General features: G+C 38.4%; 1 protein-coding gene across 3 annotated transcripts; it reads right to left on the reverse strand.

Moving 5' to 3' along the window:
- Positions 1 to 542: 542 nt before the first annotated feature.
- On the reverse strand, positions 543 to 23,715 carry AZI2 (5-azacytidine induced 2). 3 transcript variants are annotated; one of them, XM_085051157.1, is made up of 8 exons: positions 23,425 to 23,715; positions 14,801 to 15,030; positions 12,162 to 12,287; positions 11,745 to 11,844; positions 9,907 to 10,055; positions 7,439 to 7,500; positions 4,014 to 4,129; positions 543 to 1,255 (listed from the first exon to the last, which is right to left on the reverse strand). In XM_085051157.1, the coding sequence occupies exons 2-8, from the start codon at positions 15,023 to 15,025 to the stop codon at positions 867 to 869; spliced, it is 1,167 nt and encodes a 388-aa protein (XP_084907283.1). In that variant the 5' UTR covers positions 15,026 to 15,030; positions 23,425 to 23,715; the 3' UTR covers positions 543 to 866. The 3 variants fall into 3 exon arrangements, with proteins under 3 accessions (XP_084907283.1, XP_084907281.1, XP_084907282.1); XM_085051155.1 differs by lacking the exon at positions 23,425 to 23,715 and adding an exon at positions 23,178 to 23,361; XM_085051156.1 differs by lacking the exon at positions 23,425 to 23,715 and adding an exon at positions 22,947 to 22,965.
- Positions 23,716 to 24,582: the final 867 nt, after the last annotated feature.

A 24,582-nucleotide genomic window follows, 5' to 3' on the forward strand; every position in this document is an offset into this window, starting at 1 on the left:
GTTAGTAGCCTTCACCACCACATGAATAAAGAGTTAGAGCTGTGGTGCTGTGCAAAGGAGGCACAATACAGAAAACAGCACTGTGAGCAGGCTGGGTCTGTGGCAGCATCGCTGTGCACAGAGTTACATCAGCTTCCTTCAGCAGGAACTGAAAGAAACAAGCTGAACCTCCAGGATTCACAGTGTTCAGCAGCACGACTTACAGTCCCTTCAGAATTCACAATCAAGCCCCAAATGGGGCAAGCTAAACAGGATAGCCTAGGGGTGATTTTTCTCTTTTCTCTTGCCACTATCTCATATAAATCAAGGTTGGGAATAAAAAAAAAAAAATCTCACCTTTCTTGCTTAAAAATTACAGAAAAATGCATTTCCAAACCAGAGGAATCAAAGATAACTGAAAGGAGGAAGGAAGAGAGAATCTGATTCTTCATATTATGTCTTATTCTGAAAGAGAACACTGTCAAAATATAAGCTCAGAGCTGGTCCAAGTTTTAACACCAGATACCAAGTATTTTCTTGATAACATACAAATAGCAAACAAATACAGAACAAAAACAATATTTTGTTTTATTCCACAAACTCACTTTTCAGTGTATCCTTTTGCAAATGTATGTCATCTGCAGTACAAGACTATCTAGGCCCCATGTTAGATTTCTTTATATTTACATCATACCAGCACAGCTTTAATGTCAAGGAACTCGCTCCTGATTTACAGCAGAGGAAGACTAGGCTTTCTGATTTGGAACTGGAATTAAAAATAAAGAAAAAACATTTCAAACAATTAATTTTCTCTCCTTAAAAGTTCAAGCTTTAAGGTGCCTATTCAGAATCACTCCAAAAATGCCTCAGTTTATTCTAAAAATTGTTTAACTTTTGTGCAGACAGTTTTGATTACACTGATCCAAGTAATCTGCTGGACAGTTTAACAAGGTTGGATTATTTTTCATTTCCCAGAACATACTCTCATTGGGCTTTGGAGGACTTGGGAATACCCAGGAATTATCTTCCAGAGAGGTCTTTCCATAACAATGGTGTTCCTGAAATGTTTTGCCATCAGCTGGATTTGGTCTCTCATCTGTCCATGCTTGTAGGGTCACCCTTTCTGATGGGACATGGACATTGCTCAGCAGAGGGGGAGACACGGCGTTGCTGAGGACTTTATCATTTTGTGAGAGGTTTTTATAGACTACCCCAGATGTCAAATTCAGCTTTGAATTGTTCATGTCAACACATTGCACTGGCGCAGTACAGGCAGCTGAAGGAAGAAAATAAAAAAAAAGATTTTAAAATTACATTATCTAATGCATTTTTCATGCACTCCAAATGTACTACAGTCTAGCTGGGATGTTGAACACAGTTTCTCCAAGACATGAGTTTTCAGACTGTATTCAATAACTACTTGAAAGCTACAAATAAATATTACCCTTACCAGTCTCAAGATGAACCCAAAATGCTGAAATCACAGTGTCTCAAATATGCCTAATTCCAAGGAAACCTCCCAACTCCCATTTCAACAGAGATAAACTGATGGATCTTTCTGACCAGACTAGAACGAATGCTGAAACAGAGACCATTTTCACATGCTTGGAAAAATCAGCCAGATGCAGAACACTAAGTGCTGCTTCCTATTCCACTGATTCTTTTAACAAGTTGTGTTCTCAGGCCACCCAGAACCCGAATTCTCACTGCACATGAAGCAGTAAGAGGGAAACACATGGTGTTCACAAGTTCTCTGTGCTCCATTATTGTCTGACTTCCAAAAGTAAAGTCACAGACTGCTCTGTTCAGACATGTGAAATTCCAGGGGAGTTTTAAACTGTTAGGGAGGGGGACATTTTGAAACAGAACAGCCATCTACATGAAATGGAAGAGCTGTACCTTCAACACACCTCTGAACAGATGGCCAAATACAACCAGGTCATTTTGTTTTGTACTGATAATGTACATAAATGTGTAACATAAACGTGTTAGTGGATTAATGCTTCCTGCAGCTAAACTCACATCTTACGTTGAGTTTTCTAGAGCATCCGTGAATCCTGGGCATGAATTGGTATTTTTAACTTTAGTTCTTAAGGAACAGAAAAAGAAGCTGGTGTCTTGCTCAAAGAATACAACTTCTGTTTGTCACTATAAATCAAAATTTGTGGATGTCAGCCAAAGCCACTTACTAATAGCATGGATATCATGTCTGAAAGACATGCTAAGGCACTGGATTTGGCCTCTTTGTGCTGGCAGGTGTAAAAAGCAATTTGAGGCATACAGACCTTTAGAAGTTCAAGAAAAATTGATTCCACTGAAAATAGACTGAAAATGTAAAAAAACCAAACCAAACAAAAAAAACCCCCAGAGATACATTTGTTGAAAATGCCTCCATACATAACAGATAAGTAGAATCCACATATTAACTGAGTAATGAACACATGTACTGCAAACTTAATGCACCTCTGACAATGGCAGCTGGTTTGTAGATGCTAAACCAGCCAGTACTAGAGGTATAGGAAGTGGCATCATAGACCTACACCTAGTTACAGGTACATGAAGAATAATAACTAGAAATTATTAAGGCATCAGTTTCAGTCAATTCTACCCATATCTTGCATAAGCCAAGATTTGTCTACAAATATAAGCACAGATATATCTGTATTGCATTTGTAAGTGTGGCTAATGACCTAGATCAGACCTGTCCACTCTAACATACTTCTGAAAAAACTACTGAAAAAAGTCCACAGATGAAAGGGCTAAAGTCCACTGTTTCCTGATCAATCAAGAACACCTTCTATGGCTGTGGATGAACAACTGCATTAGAACTGCAGAAAATGAGACTGTTCACCAAGAAGAGAAAAACCAGCACTTGTGTAGTGGCAAGACAGGTAACTCCAAATTTAAAATAAGCACATAAAGACACTATATGATCACATCAAACCTTGACAGATTTAATACTATTTAGACTCATTCAGTTCCCAGTTTTTCTGCTGAAGTTATTTGACAAATGTGTTTTAGAACTGTAGGAGCACAGACTCACCTGATAACAATATGGCCAAGTCTACAAAATGGGTTGATAGTTTCTATCAGCCAAGCACCAGAGACAAAGTGATCATTAGTCACTGCTGACCACAAAGGCAGGACTGCTTGAGAGGTGAATCCTGTCATTACCTCACTGAGCTGTTTAGAAACAAAATGTCTTGATCTGGTAATGGACAGGGACATCAGAGACTGTCACCAGTTCACTGTAACCGAGTTCACTGTCTTCCACAGTATTCTGAGCACAGTAAAGACCACAATTGAAGTGAACAGAAAACAATGGAAATTAACTGCTTACCACAGTTTGACTGATAGTCTACCATTTGGCTTGAAAGAAACATATGTATGAAATACAACAGCTGTCTGATGAACCCCTCACAGAGGTTTTACATACTTTATGTGAAATATATTTAACCTTTAAAATTATTTAAGGCAGTTTTGCTTCCCCAGTATTCTGACATTCAGAAAATGTCATACTGTATAGCATTTTGCTAAAAAAGACAATTTTTCTGAACACCAATGTAAAGAAATATGGAACCATAATGAAATTTCAGTCTATTAAAATCTGATTTTAAAATGTTGCCAATTTAATACTTCACATATTCTGTACTGGGAAAATAAAACTGCATTTGCAAAAAGATTTTTTCCCCCCCTAATATGAAGTAGTTGTGGTAAAAGGTCAAATACGAGTAAACTTAACACCTCAGCCTTGTGCACATAAGCAACACTTGACTGAGAAAAAAGCCACAAGGGGAACAGAATACAGTATTGGAGAAAAAACACATCAGCAACACCTTTATGTGTGAAGTTGACCAGTATGAGACAGAAGCAAAAGCAGAAAATGGGTAAGCTGGAACCATAATACAGTCTAGCTTATCAACTTCAATTGATGAGATTCTGATAAGATATGATAGCTGGTTTATTTTTAAAATGCTACAGCTTAAATCAACGGTTTGTGTTTGCAAGGTATGTTACTGCAAACACTGACTTGCCTTTCTTGGCTCCTGTTGGATTCCTTTTCAGTTTTCGTAGGACCTCAGCTTGCTTGTCAGTCACTACACGCAAATTAGACATTTCTCTCTTCAGGTCCCAATATGTTTGTTGCACACTTTCAAAACAAAAATTTATTACAAGTTAAATATTTCTGCCTCTAAAGCAGCCTATTAACACACTTATCAAGTGTTAACTGTTAATAAATTGTTCTTGGCTGACATACAGTGCAAATTTTGTCAGAGTACCATACTCGAAATGGACTGAACAGTACTGAGAATTACCTTAAACAGATGGACCTTTGTATATTTTATTTGATTCTTGCCTATTACAATATACAATGCATTATATATTGATGCGCTAGGTAACAATAATAATTTTAACTCCCCAAATGGAAAGAAATATGAAGCATACTTTTCCACTTAAGTATCTAAAACTAACCATCTAGCAATAAAATTAGTCATCTCAAAGGAGTACTTTATTTAAAGTAACACCAGGTTATAAAAAAGGCAGACTGTTAACTTTGAATACCTTTCAATAAATGACCACACACACCACCACCTATTATGAACCTAGTAATATTGATTGTAATTTTAAATAATCGATAAAAATCAGTATTTGGGTCTTATACCATCCATGTTGCTACACTGAATTCAGACTAAATACCTGAGACCCAAACTGAGCATCCACACACAGACTAAACTACAATATAAAACATACTGTTCATATTCAAGTCATCTAATTTATGTTAATACACTGCCTTATCAGACAGTGTGAAAAATAGTGACCCAATTCATTCTTTAAGTCAGCATAATACAAGAAACATATTTAGCAACAGCAGTACTGCTCCAACACTGATGTTTCAGGTAAATAGCTGGTAAGAAAATCAGGAACAACAACAAAAAAGAAGAGAAGTCAGCATTACCATATGTTTCTTGGTAAAATTTCTAGCAAAGACTCACTGAATATCACATTTATGTTGATTAATAATTAACTTAGTGTTCAAAGACATAAGGATGTAGTTACTTCAACTTAAACATGAGATCAACGATTTAATGCTTTTTTTAATGCTTAACATTCTACCAAAACACATTTATTGAAGACAAATATAATGGGTTAGAGTTTCTAGAATATTTCTTTCTTCCTCACTACATAAAAGGCATTTATTTGAAAACAGCTATTGAGATGAATAAGAAATAACAAGCTTTATAACTGTATTTTCAAGCACATTATCCTTCTAAAATAGCAACTTAGGATCACTCCTGTATGAAATATATCAAGCACAAATGTGTTCAAAATCACTCTGATTTTGAAGTCTGAATACAAGTCAACATTAAGAGAGTTCCCTTAAAACAAAGAAATAGAACTTCAATGCACAGAAATACTTCCCCAGAATAAAAACATCCAGGTTCAAAAAGCTCTGTTAAACAACAGTGGAAGCTGATAGTTTAATAGATAATTTATTAAGTATCAGCAATTCTGACAGATATAAAGCTAAAATTTTCAGAATTAATATTTCAAGAAGTCCAGCTAAACCTGTGACCTTTCTACTGCAGACTCCTTTTGGCTCTTTGAACTCTTAAGAGATGACTACTTAATTTTAAAGTTAATGTGACAACCACACTTCATTAAGTCTCATGTTTTAGTCTAAAAAATAAGATCAAAAACTTCAGTTATGTCAAACCAGAACCATCCGATATTTAACACAGAAGTTGTAAATAAAAGGACAGCTCAGTGTCTGCCACCAACCAGAAGGAAAGTGCTTGGATGAAATTTTAAAGTGCATTTAGCACTTTTACAAGCATCTTTCAAAGTGCTGCAGGTACCAGAATTCCACTTAAATCACATGCAACAGATTTTAATTGTTCTTGTGGATACTGACCTAAAATCCCATTGCAAAGCCTAATTTTCAAGGAATTTGTAATTGAAAACTAAAGATTCCCTCTGCTTTGAAGTTTATCCTATACTGTCTTCTAACATTTAAAACAAACCTCCACTATGACAGCCTGTCTAAATATACAGCAAATTAGATTTGCAAACTGAGAATTTAAAGTCAGATTTGCAGGCTACTCAAAAACATGAAATAACTACTTTCCAAAAAGTTAACTAAGTGCAAATGCCTCCATTTCCTATAAAAAGCAGGACTGCTTGCTACAACAAATGTTTCTCGTAGGAAGTTTTTCAAGTCCTTTTCCCACAGATTTTTGGATGGGTTTACATATTCATTACACATTCACTATTTACATTATATTACAATAAACACTATACTGTATATATGCTATTTTAGATGGCTGCCACCTGAGCACCACTTTGTGGAATAAATCTGCTCTCATCAATGACCATTTGATCAAATTATCAGTTTGATCAGAGCAGGGATCAAATGATCAAAGAGCTAACTGCTATATCTTGAGAGAACACCTTTTATCAGGCATGTAAGACTGACTGTGAAGCTTCAGCAGAAACCAGGAGTAAGTACCAGTCAAGGTAAAAGGACAAAGCGTGATTTGTGTATAGTGTGTGCATTATTATCATCATTACAGCAGAGAACATCCGCTGAGAAGTATTTGTACTTCTTCAGTGACTGATTTCCCTTCCTGTCTGTTCAACACCCACGGAAGCAGCAAGGCCCCTTGCACTAAGCCATGGCATTGTGAAGGACTACTCTTCCCTCTGGTGGAAAAGGGTGTAAGTGTACCAACAGGCAAAACTGGCTGGAAGTGACACAGCGTTTCATTTCCACAACACAGAACATTTGGGAACTTCCATGCATCCATGAACAGTTCTTTTCCATAAAGAACTGAAAGATATAAGTACCTTATAGCTATACCTATATACAGCACACAGACTCAAGGCAGGATAATACAGGAGTTTGTATCATAATTATTATTTGAATGGGTGCAAAATGAGAACAAATGCTTTCTGCTATTTTAGCAATTTTCTGGACAATTGCTATTTCTTTTTGAGTAGGTCACACAGTGGCTCTCTAATATTAAAAAAAAAAAAATCTAGTAGAACTATTACTGCACCACACTAACAAAGAATGTATGTTCCAGCACTAAGTGAGGGATTTGCAAACACAGAAACTTCTCCATACACAGAATGAAGATATTCTACAGCTGGCATGAGACCTGGAAATTTATCTACCACCTCTTCCAGTCAACTAATTAATAAAAAAGCTGTTTTTTAAATCCAAGTTATTAAAACTTTCCTTTTCTGTACAACAATCTGGAGATATAATTGTTCATAATCATCCTCCTGAACTACAAAAATAACAAATAAAAAATTTACCATGATCTTGCTAAATAAGTATACCTAGACTTTGAATTAAATTATGTAACTTGAAATAATGCACTTAAAGAGTCTGCAAGAATAATTTACTTGTTCAAATAATTGTCCCTCAGTAAACTGAAAATAAAGTATTTCATACCTCTGGATATCTTCCCATAGAAGGTGGTCTCCATGTAATGGATTTTCCACTTGAGCCTGGTCCTGCATAACAGAGGCCAAGAGAAAACAGAGAATGAATGAACATTATTTCAGATCTTTTATCTAAAAAACCAGCAGTGAAACTTCAAGTTCATTAATACTGAAATTCACAAGAATAGTAGTCTTCATTTGTGTTAGCTGCAGTGGGTTTCAGAAGAGAAATAAAGACCTCTAAGACTTTCCACTTAAAAATGCTTAAACTACCTACTTATATGAAGGCATTGCTCAGCCACCTCAATACTCTTTTTCTAAAAAAAGCTGAGCTCTCATCATTTGAGAAAGACTTTTGATGTCCATTAAAAAAAAGTAATCACTCAATTTTTGCTTTTTAAAGTCTTTTCTTGTTCTTTCCCTTTCACAGTACATACAGATCTTTAAATTAAAGCAAACTGTTTCAGTATAGATTTACTTCCACAACTTACTTCGATGACAAAACATGATTTATCTCTCAAATCTAAAAGACTAATTTAAAATTGCACATACAGGCAGCCTCACTGAATTTATCAGGACTGTTTAACAAATCAAACACTAGTCTGTCTTTGTTAGATGTGTTTCTTTTAGACCCTCACCTGTGCTGAGCTCCCTCCCTTTCATACCCCTTTTTCCATGCTCCCTTCCTACCATTCCTGCTAGGCACAGCTGTTATGGATTTGACACCTGTTACTGTGGCTTTATGACAGCCTGTACACATTTCAAGCAACTTGTCAATATAATGTACACACTGCATCAAATACAATGCAAAACTCAATTAAGAATATCTACAAGAAAATAGAAAGTACATTTGCCTAAAGTAGAAAACATTTGAAAACAGTAACGTAATTAAGTAATAATGAAAATTCCAGCTGAGTCTGAAACAATGCTATTTGTCATTGCCCATTGATAGCACCTGACTGTATTTCACCTGACAGATTTTTCCCTCCTGAACTTTCTCACCATACTCCATTAAATATTCAAATTCATAGTTAAAAAAAAAAGAAATAGTTGCACTGTATTACCCCACATTTGAAAACTTGTACCTATTTCCTACATTAAGCAGTTACCAAGATCAAGAAGAAATTGTATTAGAACCAAAAAAACAAACAGAACCAAAAAAAAAACTGAACAGAAAACCCCAAAACTAAACAAAAAGCTGTTCCCTGTATTTGTTCTGTGCAACAAAAGCTGCTGGCATAAACATTATTTAAACAATGTCATGTGTAGTCTTCCTTACAACTGCTATTTTAGTCTGTTCTCTCTGACATCATTCACTCTCACAATACAATCTGCAATCTTCAATTATTTATACAGCTGTTACTCTGTTCTAGAGTTACCCGAAGACACCAGAACTGCATACAAGTTAAAGCAAGGCTTCAGATTTTACAAGTTATTGAAAGCACCTGAAAGAGTTCCAGATACAAGTGAAACAACCAACAATAAGGGATGTTAGCAAAACACCTCGTGGGCTTTATCCCCACCTAGTGGAAAAAATGCAGAGTCACTCAAATGCGGTGTGAATCAGGATTACATAATCATCACCATTAATGACCATAAGATATCCAAAATTATCTGCCTCCTCAAATAATCACATTTAAATGTTTTACATTCACCGTGTAACTTCAATGTGACAGCAGAGTCCTAGAGACTGCCACTGTGCCTTTCACCAAAGGTAAGATGGAAAGCAGTAAGAATGCACTAGACAATAACTTAATGCTTTTTGTTACTGTTATCTTAGTTTTCTTTTTGAGATCTTAACAACATTTAGGTTACAAAATATGCCCCTAAAAACAGACATCTGCCCCAAAAATGGCAGGGAAGGGTGCCAAAAGAGATCCTTTTCTAACAACCTTCATGCAACTACTACCCTAAAGAAAAGTGCCAGACCTCCTTAAATGAAGTTCACGACATCATTTAACGTTAACATTCCATTGCTGTTAAAAAAAAAAAAAAAAAAATCAACTAAACAACCAGACACCAGCTTTTGCCCAAACTTTTTTAGTAGCCCACCTTACATAGAACACTTCAGTGGCTACTTGTAAAAAATCATAAAGCTTTATTTTCTGTTTTTATGTGGGCAATGGCTGGGAAATCTCACCTGTATAAAATCATAGAATATCTCGAGTTAGAAGGGACCCCTAAGGATTAAGTTGAACTCCCTGCTCATTGCAGGACTATCTGAAACTAAACTTTATAATTAAGTGTGTCACCCAGACACTTAAATTTGGACAGGCTTGATGCTATGAACACTTTCCTGAGGAGCCTGTTCCTATTTCCAAGAAAAATTACAGTCTGAAAATATTTAAGATTAATTTTACCAACATATTCATCTTTTACTCAATTATATACTTCTTATTTCTGTTAACCCTTGATTTTGATTGACCATGGGATTTAAAATAAACCATTAATACAAAAATTTCTTAAAAATTAAGGTACCTTCTGCTTGGAATTTTGCAACTCCTTCCTGAGACTGTTGCACTCTTCCTTGAGTTTTTCTAGATCCTGTTCCAGACTGTGCACTTTCAGGTCACTGTTCAGCTTCTCTATTTCCCAGTTAGCCTGGGTACAATTCAGACTTTTCATCACTGTAAAGAAGACAAGCAAGACAATCAGACTCCAATCTCAGTCCAAGGAATGTAACTCAATATGCAAGACTCCCCTCAACCAGCCCATGCCCTACAAAAACATCATATTCTGAAGAAACTGGAGTCTACAGCAACAGGGAAATAACGCTGGTAAAGCTGTTGGCAGAGAAATGGTCTATTTTCTAGGTTTAAAGCATGGAGCCCTACTTTCTAGGAATGCACTGGAGATTTGACACACAGAAAAAGGAACTACCAGCACAAAAAGTCACTGGAAATAGAAAAATCAGTTCATGGCAAACATACATCACATATGCCAACTTGCATAGTTCTTACATGCTTTGAAAACATGAGTCTTTTCACCCTCAGACTGGTGTTGTTACATAATTTACCATTAAGTTTTCCCCAAGTTTAATACCAAAAAGTTCCACAGAGAACAACCAAAGATACAATCAAAACAAAAGGGGAAAGCATAAAAGTTACACAAATCTTATTAGACATAAGCAATTCACATGGCAAGAAGCAACCTAAGCTGATGCTACCATCAGACCAATAGCAGTACACTAGTGAGTCAGCAAGGGAAGAAAGAACATGACAGGAAGAAACCTACAAGTCCTCAACTGCATGGTACACTTATTTCCAGATTTCATTGTTTAAACAAGCTTAAGTTACACTGATTTTTTTTTTAAACAAGGTACTCAGATTCCACTTATGAGTAAAATGGAGTTACAAATAAGGATTGAAATCACTACATTTTCAGAGCTCTCCTTATAAACTCTGCAATTCTTACCACCTTAAATGATGAGGTCCTCAACAGTGACACCAGCACCACCTGCAGTTTGTTCTTCTAGGTTTAAAGATTTGTGCTAGGTCCTCTTGGAGACTAATCCAATTCAAGCACAGCCAAATTTACAAGTGCCTTTCAAATGACTGCATTTGTACAGATTCTGAAGTCAGTCCATATCTCTAACTTTATACAGATGGCATTTTCTTGTTCCCTTTTCTTGTAATGAAATTAATAAAGGGTTTTTTCTTCCATGGGGTTTTGTTTTATGCATCTATCACGTACAGGGCACTCTTCACAACTGCAGTAACAGAAGCTGGATTTGGGCTTTTGGAATTGCTGGGATATACTGTTTGTTTCTCCTTCCTCTTTTCACCAGGCTCTTTACAACCAGCATCTTTCTATCTTTTCTCATTCTCCAGCTAAGTAACTGTTGGTGACTGCAGCTATTGCTATATAACATCCTCTTACAATGACCATATCCCAACTATGAGACAAAGCAACATACTGGACCTTCTGCAGGTGCCACAAGAAGTGGGATTGACTGCATGATCTTGAACAGGCCCCTGCCCCGCTCTGAGGAAAAGGTGATGGGGTCCAGAGATGTACACAACACAGCCTATAAACTATCAGGTGGTGCCCATTTTCAAAATATTAAATCATCTACAGTGGAAAAACACAAAGCCTCAGATCTTTACCGTGGAGCTCCTTGATTATGATGAACTAACATGCACATCACCATTCACAAGAATGAAGACAAGAATGAGACAAGCTCAAAGTACCTCACTGCTGCACAAGCCTCTCTTACCTTGTCCCTATATAGGGTTATACCTCTTCATGACCCAAGATCACAATATAACCACTAGGGCTCCTCAACATACCTTAAGATGAAGTAACCAAATGCATACCTTGCTGAGTTTCCACTTCAGTTCTCAGTTGTAACAGCTCTACTTCTTTAGACTGCAACTGGTCATTCAAGTTTTTCAAGGATTCCGCACTTTCTTTCACCTATTTTCAGAGGGAAAAACCCCAACCCAAAATAATTTGTGAAGCTTTTTTTCTATCACGTCTGACAATTCAATGTTTTGAAAACAAAACCAGTAACACATAAATATTGCTTTGATTGTTTTAGCATTCTAGCCCAGTAATAAAACTGAGGTCCTTTAAATTGTTATTAATACAGAAAGTACTGTCATGTGCTTTGAACGAGTGATAAAAGCAACACTAGTGATCTTCAGTATATAAAATTCATTCTACAGCAAACATGTACTAACTATGCAGTACTGAAAAAGCATGCATTTAAGTCATTACTTAAGAAGACACACCATTTTTTCCAGTTTGCTTTTCAAATGATCTCGGTCGATGCAGACCTCTCGATAGGCTTGGTAAGCCTTATTGACTTGTTCCCGCCCAACGGAGCTGCATTCCTCTTCCAGCCGGGAGCCAAGCACCTGAAGGTTTAACACACACCAGAAATAAGAAGTTTTGTGTGTTATGTTGAGAGCTGCAAAATTTAAAAAAGGAAATACTACAGCCTGCAATATTAATCTAACAGCTTTTCTTTAGGTAATAAATTAATCAAATACACTGATATGGACCAAAGTTTTTACAAAAGGCTGTCTACAAATTCTGAAATCTCTAACTGTATTTAGTGCTGACTAGTTTATAGAATCATAGTATATTTTGAGTTGCAAGAGGACATTTAAAAGCTCATCTAGTCCAACCCCCCTGCCATGGACAGGGACACTTTCCATTAGACTGCTATGAGTTCACTGCTATGAATACTTAAAAACCATTCACAAGTTATGATTACTCACAATCCCTTACTCATATTCTTTCCAGGCTCTGAGAAACAGTAAACTGCTTTTTGAAAAAGTAGTTTTAAGCATACACATAGACATACACATAGAAAGTTTAAGCATACACATAGAAAGTTCAGAGGAAACCAAACATAATTTCATAAGTGACGCATAATGTAAAAAAGATTTTTTTTTGGGTGTATTTATGTAAGACAAGCCAAAGCAGAATTATTTTACAAATTTCTATTAACTTTCAGATCACCACTATCTCACTGCCTGTTAATGGCAAAAGACAAGCAAGGCAGAATAAGCACTACCAACTACATTGCTTGAAAAATGGGGACAGAGTTTAAATATATTCAGCATTTTTAATAAGACAGGAAGAAAAAAAGTTTTATATCAAATTAGACCCATTCATATAAAAAGTTCTTTTAAGTATTACATTTTCCTTTTCATTCTTTTTATCCTACACACTAAATTTAAACACATTCAGTGTACCTCTTGTAGATGTTCACAACAGATTTGCACGTTTTCTTAAAGATTAGAAGGCACACAAAAAAGCTATGAAAACAAAGCATTGACATTCATGTATCTACCTTAAATATCTCCTCTTTTAGGTGTTTGCTTGAAAGAAAGAATGGGAAAACAAGCCACAAAGATAGGAAGCTTCTGGCCTTTCCTTTTGTATTGACTCTCAAAGTATGTGTGTGACTCCTTTTAAGTTTTGTCCTTTATATTTTTCTCCCCATAATAAAACCACTCCAGTAGAACAAAAGCCTTAATAAGCTTTCTGGAAGTTTCCATGCACGTTGAAATTGAAAATCCCAAAGAGGTAACTCCCCGTATATTTTTGAAGCATACAGGTGTATTAGCTATTGACAAAGACTGAAAGTCAGTAACAGTCTTGGACTTCTCAATACCCCTCCCTCACAGAAATATTTTTATGGTATTCACATACCAAGAAGTTTTCTCTACAGAAAACAAAGTATCATCTTCAAGAGAATTAAGCTGAACTAGGCCAAACCAAAAGACACATGACAAAAGGAATTGTTAAGGTCAAATCCTGTTTATTGTGATTTTCAGTAACCACATAAAAGATGTTACACTCAGCATGGTTCAGAGAATTTTAGGTCTAAAGCTCTATTCCTATTCCCAACCTTCCACCCAGATCTTACATAAAGAAAGTCCTGAGATAGATTTGCTTTTTGAGAAAAAGTCAATCCTGTCTTCACCAAGAATTCCAGAGTAAGTGTTTCAAAGCTGTGCCAAGTGTGACTCAAGCTCTTCATTCCCATGCCACAAAATAATACACACTTGGAAAACTTCTAAGAGTCCGTAGCACACAGTTATGAGCAATTCCTAAAAAATGTCTCAGCTCTAACAGCAGGATCTATCTTTGCATCTTCAAAGCAATCTATCAAAGTCAAGAACTTCTGCAGTACAAAGACACTTGGTACTGAACAATGGATATACGTTTAATGACAGTATTCATTACTCAGAGAGAAAAACCTGTGCCCTGGTCAATTTTAAGCTTTAATGAACTTCACTAGTTTATGGCCATGAGAAACTGCCTATAAAACAAATTCCAAGATTCATTTACATTTTAGAATTACTGCATCAAAAGCCAAGCAGCCAAGATCTACGTTAAGCATTGCAACTCTGTATTTCACATTTGAGGCTGTGATTAGCTAGACTTAGCTGGATATTCTTTGCAATCCAATTTTTCTTTATCATTTTGGTACACTGAGCCAGAGGGTGTTTTGATAGACAGTTCCTGGTATTCTGATAATTTGGACCTCAGCTTTGGACCTCACTGTTCAACAATACTGTGCCACATGTGCCCAAGCTAATAAACACCAGAAAGAGGCACCCAAACGACAGTGACAAATCCTGTGCAACTACACATCTGTCTGAATCAAAGTCTCTGTCTTTGCATTGCATCATATATGTGCCCAGTGAGAATCAAAAATCCCAGTGTGATACACCTACGCTACCAGAGGAACAAGCTGCATTTCACTTCAACAAATTAAATAAGCTACCAAAAGTTTTTAAAATGGAAATTATTATAAGTCTGTATTTTAAATCCTTAACCTTCTTCTCTGCCATCCAGCCAGGAGCAAAAAAGAAGCTGCTACCAGAAACTGGTACATCAACTATTTTCTTACCTTCTCTTCTAAAATTCTCACTTTTTTTTTTAAGAAGGAGTTCTCCTTCTCTGTCTCCTTCAATCGCTTCTTGATATCTTCATACGCAGTGACAAGTGCAAAGTGTGAGGCAACAGACTCATCTCCACTATACGATGGAACAGGAATATCGCTGTCTCTCTTGTGAGCATTGTCTGCTTTTTCATGGTTCAAAATACAGATGTCATCCTCTACCAACTCCTCCATGACAGCTGTTAAAAAGACAGATAGAAGTGCTAAGTTTTCACAAAGACAAATCCATCAAGAGTCTGAAAACCTTCCAAAAGAATACTGCAGGGTGTTTCTGTCTAAGTATGACAAGACTCAATCAGGAAGTATCTTAATCTTGCAGAAAAATCTTGAAAACAATTTTACATTGAAAATATGCTGGTTAGAAAAGAAGCATGTTTTACTGTTACTTGATAAAAATATTTTGAGTACATATCAGATTTATGAACTCTCCAACTGATTAAGTCTTAACACCAATGTAGAATTTGGCTGGTACCAGCTATCTGAACTCCAAAGGAATATTGTTTTTGCAAGCCAGCAGTGAGCAGTAAAAGAGACTATAGTTCCAACAAATCAACTAACTACTGTGGTTCCTGAGCCCAAGTGCCAAAGTTCTTTTATTTTTGAAGGCAAATACTTACATTTTTACCAAAGTTTAAAGTGGAATCTTAAAGTACACTTGCATTTGTCCCTAAAGAGACTATGAGTAGCTGTTCTGTTATTGGTCACAGTAGAAAACCTCCTTCTGAACAACAATTACAGTAATTTTTGACTGAAAATATGATGAGAATGAAAACATGCTCAGTAACGTGACCTGCCTCAATATGCATGGAGAAAACTGACAATAATCTGACCATTAGTAAAGTGTAACACTAAAATACTAGGCAGAGCCACCTGAATGACAAATGCAGAGTAAATGCTACACTGGATTTTTGTTACAACCTATACCATTTAGGAACAGCAAAACATTCAATAAGAAAATACCATCTTAAAGAAATTCTATGTCTTTTATTGAGCATCTGGTCTCAAGGGAAAACCACCAAAAGCATTTTCCTTACAGTTACTAGTTATCAGGAGTAAGTTTTGGGGTTTTATTTAAAAATAAGCCAACCCACAAAACTCAAAGCAACCAACCAAAAAAAGACACATCTCATTTAGTTACAAACATCAAGATTCCTTGCATTTCTATGCAATGCTAAGGAATGCTACACAGTGCCTGACAATACCATCACCCCCCCTTAAATAAACTACTGATGTGACTTCTACAGAAAACAGACTTTTATTTTTCCCCCTTCAATAAATCCTTAGGCTCCTGATGATTAGCTAACAAACCAACAGAAATGCTGTAATGAAAGAACTGAGCATAATGAAGACAGTTGTTTGTACAGCAGGAAAAACTTACTTCAACAGAAAACTGACTTGATCAGCAGAACTTTGCAGGAAAGGCAGGCATTAGTGCAGAAAAAACCCACGGCCACAATTGCTGCTTCTACTGTGTATTTGCTATTTAAATTCAAACTAGACTTCCATTTGTTTACAGATTATAAAATGTAAAGGCCTGGAGCTTGTCTATATGGTCAAATTTCTCTCACCATGCTGGAATGCTTACAGAGTGCAGCATTATGAAGAGCTGTAGTACAGCTACTGCTGAACAATGGTACTGTTATCACATTTGTCTCAATTTGCTCCAAGCCAGTTAGACAACATGATAAAAAACTGTGACAGCTCATTTATACTAAATAAGACAGCAGTGGAGTTTCAGCAATGAAAAAAAGACACGAACACTACAGACCAAAACTGAACTCCCTTTTAATGGTTATGTTCAGGAGGTGAATAGATAGATGCCTTGTACATTGTTTGATGCATTCTGACAAAGAAAGTAGCCTAAGCTTCCCTTGCTTGTTGTTCTGCTTCAAATATTCTGTGATTTCTGCGATATTTAAGTAGAAAGAGCCCTGCAAAAACAGGTTTGCTTCCTTTTCATTGTACAAACAGTATCACTCCATGCACAAGGTGACCTTGACCAAAAGCACCACATCATTCAAACTGCATTAACTGACTGAAGGAATTGCTCATTTTGTCTTCCAAGATGAGCACAACATACCAGCTTATCCTCCCCCATTTTACTGAAGGCCCTGCAAGTCTTGTCACCCATCTCATCAAATTCCCAAGAGCTTTCCCTCTCAAGGCAACACATCTCCTTTTCTCTGAACACTTGACTCAAATGTTGTTAAAGAAGTGTCACAGCTTATCATTATCTCTCAAAGAAAGCAGCAGATTTGTGACCTTGTACATAAAATAGATCTTTGTCCCCATGCTTTCCTATAGCTCCTAAAGCTGGGCATCATACATTCCCTATTTCTTGCACACATCAGTTCTACCAGGAGATGGCAATGTGAGAAAACAGAAGACAACATCAGAAGACCATATTTATTCTGCATTTTGTTAACTAAAAGTGCCTTTATGAGCTTCCAAGACAGAAACACCATCCAAATAAGACTCAGCATACACAAATACTATTTTATAAATTCAGCTACACATTTAAATTGCACCTACTAAGGAGACCAGGTATATTTTTTTACTTGAAAGACCTCATTTAGTTTATAGGATTATTCAACTTGGGTTTTCTGATGTTGCTCTCTAAGCTGGAAGTGCAGATTATTTAGAAGAGAAGCATGTAATTCCACATAATTCAAAGGGACTCTGTTTACATGCTTTTCTAAATTTCTGCACCCAAGATAACAGTTCAGAAAAAAACAATATACACCTTTTTGATTAACTGTATTGCATACAAAGTGATGACAAGCTGCCATTAAACAGTTCAAGATGAGCAGTACTACAAAGGCCACAGTGAAATGCACAGCTCACCCAGCTCTTTTTGCTGTCAGGATAGAGAAAAACCCTTAGTATACAAAAAGGGGCTATGTCTGTAAAAAATCCCTGACTAGAGCTGTAGTCTTAAAATTCACTCAAGGACAGGAATCAAAATTTAGATTCTCCACTACTGTATCACATAATTAAAAAAATATGAACTACAAGCAACAATCAAAGAAGTGTTTTGATTATTCCAAAAATTATGCCTTGAATGTGGCAGAAGGATGCCAGAAGGCCTTGCAGGATGGTTCACCACATCCATCTACAGAGTGCTGCCCTGTTTTAATCTGTCTGACTTCTCCTAATTCAAAGACACACTTATATGCACTGCTGCAAATGCCCCAAAGCTGCCACTCTGAAGCCCCTGAATGAGTTTTGACCTCTCTGGAGTTGCAGTTCATGAGATAATATGTCCTAGAGTAATCAGTTCAAGATTTCTCACTAAAATATTTGAAGTAATACACTGACAAGTTAATGTCTATGAATACAACTGGTGTCCATCTCGGCCTCCTTAAGGTAAGCTTTACAATCCCATTTACCAGACATCCCATCCCCAGAAAGGCCTCCCTATTACTTTACTTTTTACTCCCTTCACTTCAGCACAATAGTTAAATACTTTGCCTGTGATAAATATATTGCACTTACACTTTAAAATGATCTGCCCATGAAACAGCCTACTTATAAAGACTTTAATCTTCATGTCCACAAATAAATACAGTAAATGAGTACCAGTACTACTGTTTGTATTAAAAAACTAATATTTAAAAGCAAGCAAACAAAAAACCCAACCTGAATACACTGTTGACAGGACACAGTACTAAGTTCTAGCAGGACTAATTATGTTCCCTGTAAGTACATGAGTTTGAAGAGGTGGCACCACTGAAGTTTTCTTTTTCATAATGTGAAGAAAAGAAGAGTTTACAGGAACCACTTCTGTTGTTCATTGATGCTTAACATGGTTATAGAACAGCTTTGATTTAATATAATAAATATCTTGAGAAAAAGAATGTTTTCCTAAATCTTACTAATGCTTGGCAGAAACATAGCTTTTCTCTTTACAGAACTTTACGAATACTAGTCATTAACACCATGGGAGGCAGTTAAATATAAAACACATTCTACATATGAGTAACATGGGATGCAGAGGCTCCAATAGCAAACAGACCACTGTACAAACAGATATCTGTAGTTTGAAATGCCAATCTTACTCTCACATCAGAAGGAATGATAGTAAAAGCAGGATTACATTAAATTTTTCCCAGTACGCAGTAGATTCCCATTTTGGCCTAACTGTTGATTTGAAAGAGAATACAACAGTGTTCAAAATATTTCCAAATGCCAAACGCAAATAATTTCAAGATGGTTGTTTTCCTATTCACCTTCCAGACTCGAGGGGTTTGACTTCATAATGGCAATATGAACAGTTTCCAGCTGTTAATAACAAGAGCATAATTTTTGTACTGGTTTATCTTGCCTTACATAGAAGGATATACATATATGCATGTAGACATGAAAATAAAACTTCAAATTCAAGAAATGCGTTTGAACCACAGGAATCTTGAGTGAGCATGTTGCAGCCCTCACCTTAATTTCAGAAAAGCTGTACTGATTTTTTTTTCTTTTTTTAAAAGACACTTCGGCACAGTAAGGAATAATAAGGAATTCCTGCAGCCAGCATAAAAAACTCTACACAGTACTTGGAGCATATGACACAAGGTGTTAAACAAGCAAGACTTCCAGTCTCTTTCAGCATTCATCATTTCTCATCTCTCCTTCAGAAATCTTAGGCTCTCTTTGATTCCAGTTGTGAACACACTGTTCTACAGAGAAAGACATCACTTTTTACACGTACTTGCTCCATTTAAAAAAAAAAAAAATTCACAAACACACACATCTCAGTAGCTGCTACTTTGGCCACTGTTCATCCATCCGTATGGACAAAGTCCACAGGCCAAACACACTCCTGGGAGAGTCCCTGTGCAGAGGGGCACAGCCCAGCCGCCTCAGTGTACTCAGTGCTCTTTCAGAAACACGTCAGAGCAGGAGCTACATCAGAGCTCCAAAGCACTTTCGTTTTGTTGCCTTCAGGAAATGGAAGTTCACTGTCTCCAAGCTCACACATCAGATCACTGCAGTTCATCTATTCTGAACACCTGGGTAAGCTAGAAAAGCCAAGCAAAGTCTCCTTAGGTACAACACGCAATTTTTTTCAATCTCAAGCTTTTTACAATAAATATTCTACTCTCACAAGAACTAGAAAAGCAATAAAAAGCCCATTTTATGACAAGAGTGCTTGATAAATTTTACTTTCTCTGAACAGTGTCAGACTCCAGTACTTCCACTGCTAATTTGCAAACTTTATGCATCCTCAGGGTAATGTATTCAATCCGCCTTCCTCTGGATGCTGTCACAATCACTTTCCCTGACAACCACCTGAAAAGGGGGAAAAGAAAAACCCAGAAGTAGGAGTCAATAAAATGTTATCCTCTCAGCATTATATAACCCTGTTTATTAAACATTTAGTGTTGAAACTAATTAGGAGCAGTACTATCAAAGAAACACAAGTAGGAGCAAGATGGCTTTTGGCTGTTAAACATTTTTAGCCCCAAATGTAAATATCTTAAAAGGTTACTGAAAAAACCTTATTTTGGTGTTCATTCCTTATTTGGTGTCCATTCCAAAATGTTCATAAAGAATAACTATTTCCAAAAGTTTAAAGGGTTTTGGGGTTTTTTCTGTATCATCTTCTGCAAACCAAACAGCAGTTCCTACCTCCCAGTCATAAGTTCCCTTCTACTCAGCTAAACTGCCAGATTAATTAACATTCACTAAATTCACAAGTTCAGTGAAAAACCTTACGTAATTGCATTAACTTTTAATTCAACTGGAAATGTGCCTCACCTGTTACAGCTACTGCAAGGAAAGTGAGTCTCACTGATGGCCCTTGGTCAACCTGCAACTCACCAACATAACATCTGTAGGTTTCCAGGACACAACTGGACAGGGTGCCAGCAAATCTCATCAGGGCTCCCTTTAACACAAAAGGTTGGACCAGATGGTCTTTCCAGGTCCTTTTCAACTTGGGCTGTCTTCTAAAATTCTATATTCAGATTTATATTGCAATATTTCAGACAAACCTGGTCATATGAATATAAGTTCAAATGTGAGCAAGTGAGTTGTTCAAGTGAGCAGCTTCTAAGTGGATTACTTTGAATGTTCAAGCTACTTATGCTTCACTTACCCTCTCAAACTTAATTTCTTCTCCCCAAATACCCTGTCAAATTTTAGTGGCATCTACAATTTCATACACTAAGAACTCCACATAAAAACATTGCATAATCATGTAAATTAGTTAATTAATGCAATTAGAGTATAAACATTTAGCAAAAACATAAGACTGATTCCAAAGTGAACCATGGATAATGCACACAGGTATGGAGTCTCCTTCAGCAGAATTCCCCACTGACTTCTACCAAGCTGGTTACTACTCTGACCCTTTGGTTAATCCTATCATCACCATCTTAGCAAACTGGATCTCATTATCACTGTTTCATTCAATATGGAAGTCAGACTTCCTCTGCTTAGAAAATCCCTGTGAAAGAATGAAAACATATCAAAATGTAAAGCCACACTGCATTTTATCCTGTTTCCTTCTACATGTTCTCTTTTTTTCTTCAACTTCTGTTCTACAGAAGCCAGACATGGATATCATGTGCAGTGATTCGTCTGCACTCTTCCCAGGGGAGTTTCCACTTATCCTACGTAGGCAACCCACATTTAACATTTTATAGTCACAGTGCACAATCTTCAATTCAATGCATCTATTGAAATAATACAAACAAATGTTACTGGATTTGCAACTGTATGCAAACTCTATGATCTTCAAATGTTGTGAGATCAAATTATTCTATTCCTCTGCCCTGAGTATACTAAATATAGTTTGTTCATATATTTGACCAGTAATTTTCACACTTTCCCCACCTTTTGAGTGTCATATAGAAAACAGAGACATACTGAAAACCTAACCAGAATACTTACTGAAATTTAGGCAGTCTTAAAACTATCTCTAATTTATTACCCATTTTTGCTGCACAAAGATGTTACTTCACCCTTTTTGCTCTTTTGAAAAATTTTTTACTGTTAAATTTTCTTTGTAAAACATAACCTAGGTAGTACCTGGGCAATGGTCACCTTACACTTTTCTAAACTGTAAATGCAGCACACAAGGTTCTGAAAAATTACCAATTTCAGCAAAAAATACATTTTTTGGAGGGGAAGAGCTGGCTAAACCCCTCATATAAACTGATTTAGAATTCAGTCAGCCAGTGTTTTCTGCCTTCTGACTTCACTGAGAGTTTAGATGAAAAATCTGTGCTTAAAATTTGGGGCAATAGTCATCTACTCAAGTTATAGGGCAATTATCTGATAAACACTTCTAACAAAAGTCCTGTTATTGAACACCAATTATGCAAAGAACAAAAAGCAGTCAAAATCTTAGATTTTTTTTTGGTTTCTACAGTAATTCTAGTAGAAGTACCAAAATTCTAAAATAGATGTGGCAACAGGTAACTTGGATTATTAGAATCTAATCATACACCACTATCCAGGAAATGACGTTTCCCACAGTCCGTAACAACATTTCCCAGAAAACTGTCTCAGAAGAGAAACTGAAGAGAAACTGACCTTTGGAGCCCAGAGCAGACTTAACTATCCTGGCAACAATTCTCCCCTAACTCCACTTTTTCCAGAGTTTGCTTCCAGCACACTGATCTTATTGCATACATACAGTGTAAGACAGTTGGGAAATAAAATTGTTCCTTAAGAAACAAAAAGCTCCTAAAAGCACTCACTGGAACAGCTGACACACTCTCTCACTTCTAAGTAACTAGGTGACTAATTTATTTAAGGAGACAAGGGTATTTTCCCTACTAGGTGAAACACCAGTGTTTAAAGATGCAATTTCTTTAAAGCTGAAAGCACCACTAGTATACAAAACTTTATCTGCCTTCCCTTCTTCCAAACTAAAACGACCTGCAGCACCTGTTTTCCTGTCTGCTTTAATATTCCGCCGTGTTTCTGTCTTCACACCCTAGTCCTACATTGCTCATTTCCTCCGCCGGATTCCCGCTGTACCAAGGCACAAACTGCAGCTCCAGAAACCCACCCAGTTTTTCGGCTTGATCGGGGCAGCTCTGTAACTTGTCTGGCGGCCCGCCCGAGGCCCAAATCAGCTTGCTAGTGGTACCTGTAAGCCTTGCTCACCGTCCCCGCACGGGTGACTCCCTTTTGCCGGCCAAGTGTGACAGGGTAAGACAGGCAGGGACACGGCACAAGACCGACAGCCTGCTCCTTCTGAAACTCAACAAGTTCCACTTCAGCATGAGGAAGAACTTCCTCACGTGAGGGCGGCAGAGCCCTGAACAGGCTGACCGGGGAGAGCGTAGAGTGTCCCTCCCCGGAGACATTCCAAACCCACCTGGACGCGTTCCTGTGTCACCTGTAACCTGCTCGAGGTGACCCTGCCTTGGCAGGGGGGTTGGCCCGGATGATTTCCCTTCCAACCCTAACAATGCTGGGATTCTACGAGGACGTCTCTACTTTAAGAAGAGAAACTGAAGAGCAGCCTCTTTCCCCAGGGGGAGCTGCTCCTCTTGCGCGGGGCCCGAAGCCTCCCAGCCCCCCGGCCGGGCCGCCTCGCGTTCCGCCCCCGCGCCAGGACCAACCTGTGCGGGCCCCGCTCGGCCGGGCGCTCAGCGGCGGGCGCTCAGCTGCGCGGGGAGGCAGCGCCGCCCCTCGCGGTCTCCGCTCGGGCCCCCTCGGGCGCCCATCGCCCCTGCCCCGCCGGCCCGGCCGCGGCTTCGGCCTCCGCCACCGCGGGGAATTCCCGGGGCTCGGCACCGCCCCCGCCGCTCCGAGGAAGTCAACAAACGCCGGTCCCGGTCCCCGCCAACGGGCGCCCGCCGCTCCCGGAAGGAGAGAGGTGGCCCCGCCGCCTGACCGGGAAGGGAGGAGGAGGGCGGACTGCAAATCCCGGCGTGCTAGCGGGCGGACGCCCGGCCCAGCCGAGCACGTCGGGAAGCGCGGCTCCGCCCGGCCGTGGGTGCTGCTGCCGCCACCGAGCGGCCTGGCGGCTGCTCCGGGTCGGCGTTCGCACCTGGAGCGACCTCACGGAATCGTGAGAGGTAGAAATGACCTCTAGAAATTGTCGAGGCCACACCCCTGCAAGGCAGGGTCACCTTGAACTGGTGCTGCACTAACGCATGCAGGTGGGTTTGGAATGCCTTCAGAGAGGGAGGCTCCACAGCCTCCCTGCTCAGCCCGTTCAGTGCTCTGCCAGCTCAATGTAAACAAGTTCTTCCCCGTGTTGAGATGAAACTTGGTGTGCTTTAGTTTATGGCCATTGCTTCCTGCCCCGTCGCTGGGCGTTGCCGAAAAGACTCTGGCACCATCCTCTTGGCACGCACATCTGAGACATTGACATGCACTAATGAGATCCCCTCTCAGTATCTTCTCCGGACTAAACAGGCCCAGCTCTCACAGTCTCTCCTTAGAAGAGACACGCTCCAGCCCCCTGATCCTATTTGTGGCCTTCAGTGGCCGTCTCCAGTATCTCCTTGTCTTTCTTGTGCTGAGGAACCCAGAACTGAACACAGCACTCCTCTCTCTTCTGCCAAGGGTACAGATGTGTTGCCTGTCAGCGCCCACTCTTCCAGCCCCACTGGGCATCGCCTCAAGGAGGTAGCAACTGAAACTCCACTTCTCCCATTTCTGAGGCTCGCTTAACTCCCTGCCGTCATTCAAAATAAGGCTGTAGCAAAGCAATAAAGATCAGAGACTTTCAGTGGGAGCTGCCCCCAGCTTGCTCCAAGCGCTCCTCAGGA

Source organism: Lichenostomus cassidix, chromosome 2 (genome assembly GCF_008360975.1).
Source record: "Lichenostomus cassidix isolate B80296 chromosome 2, HeHo_3.0, whole genome shotgun sequence".
In the NCBI taxonomy this organism is placed as follows: domain Eukaryota; kingdom Metazoa; phylum Chordata; class Aves; order Passeriformes; family Meliphagidae; genus Lichenostomus; species Lichenostomus cassidix.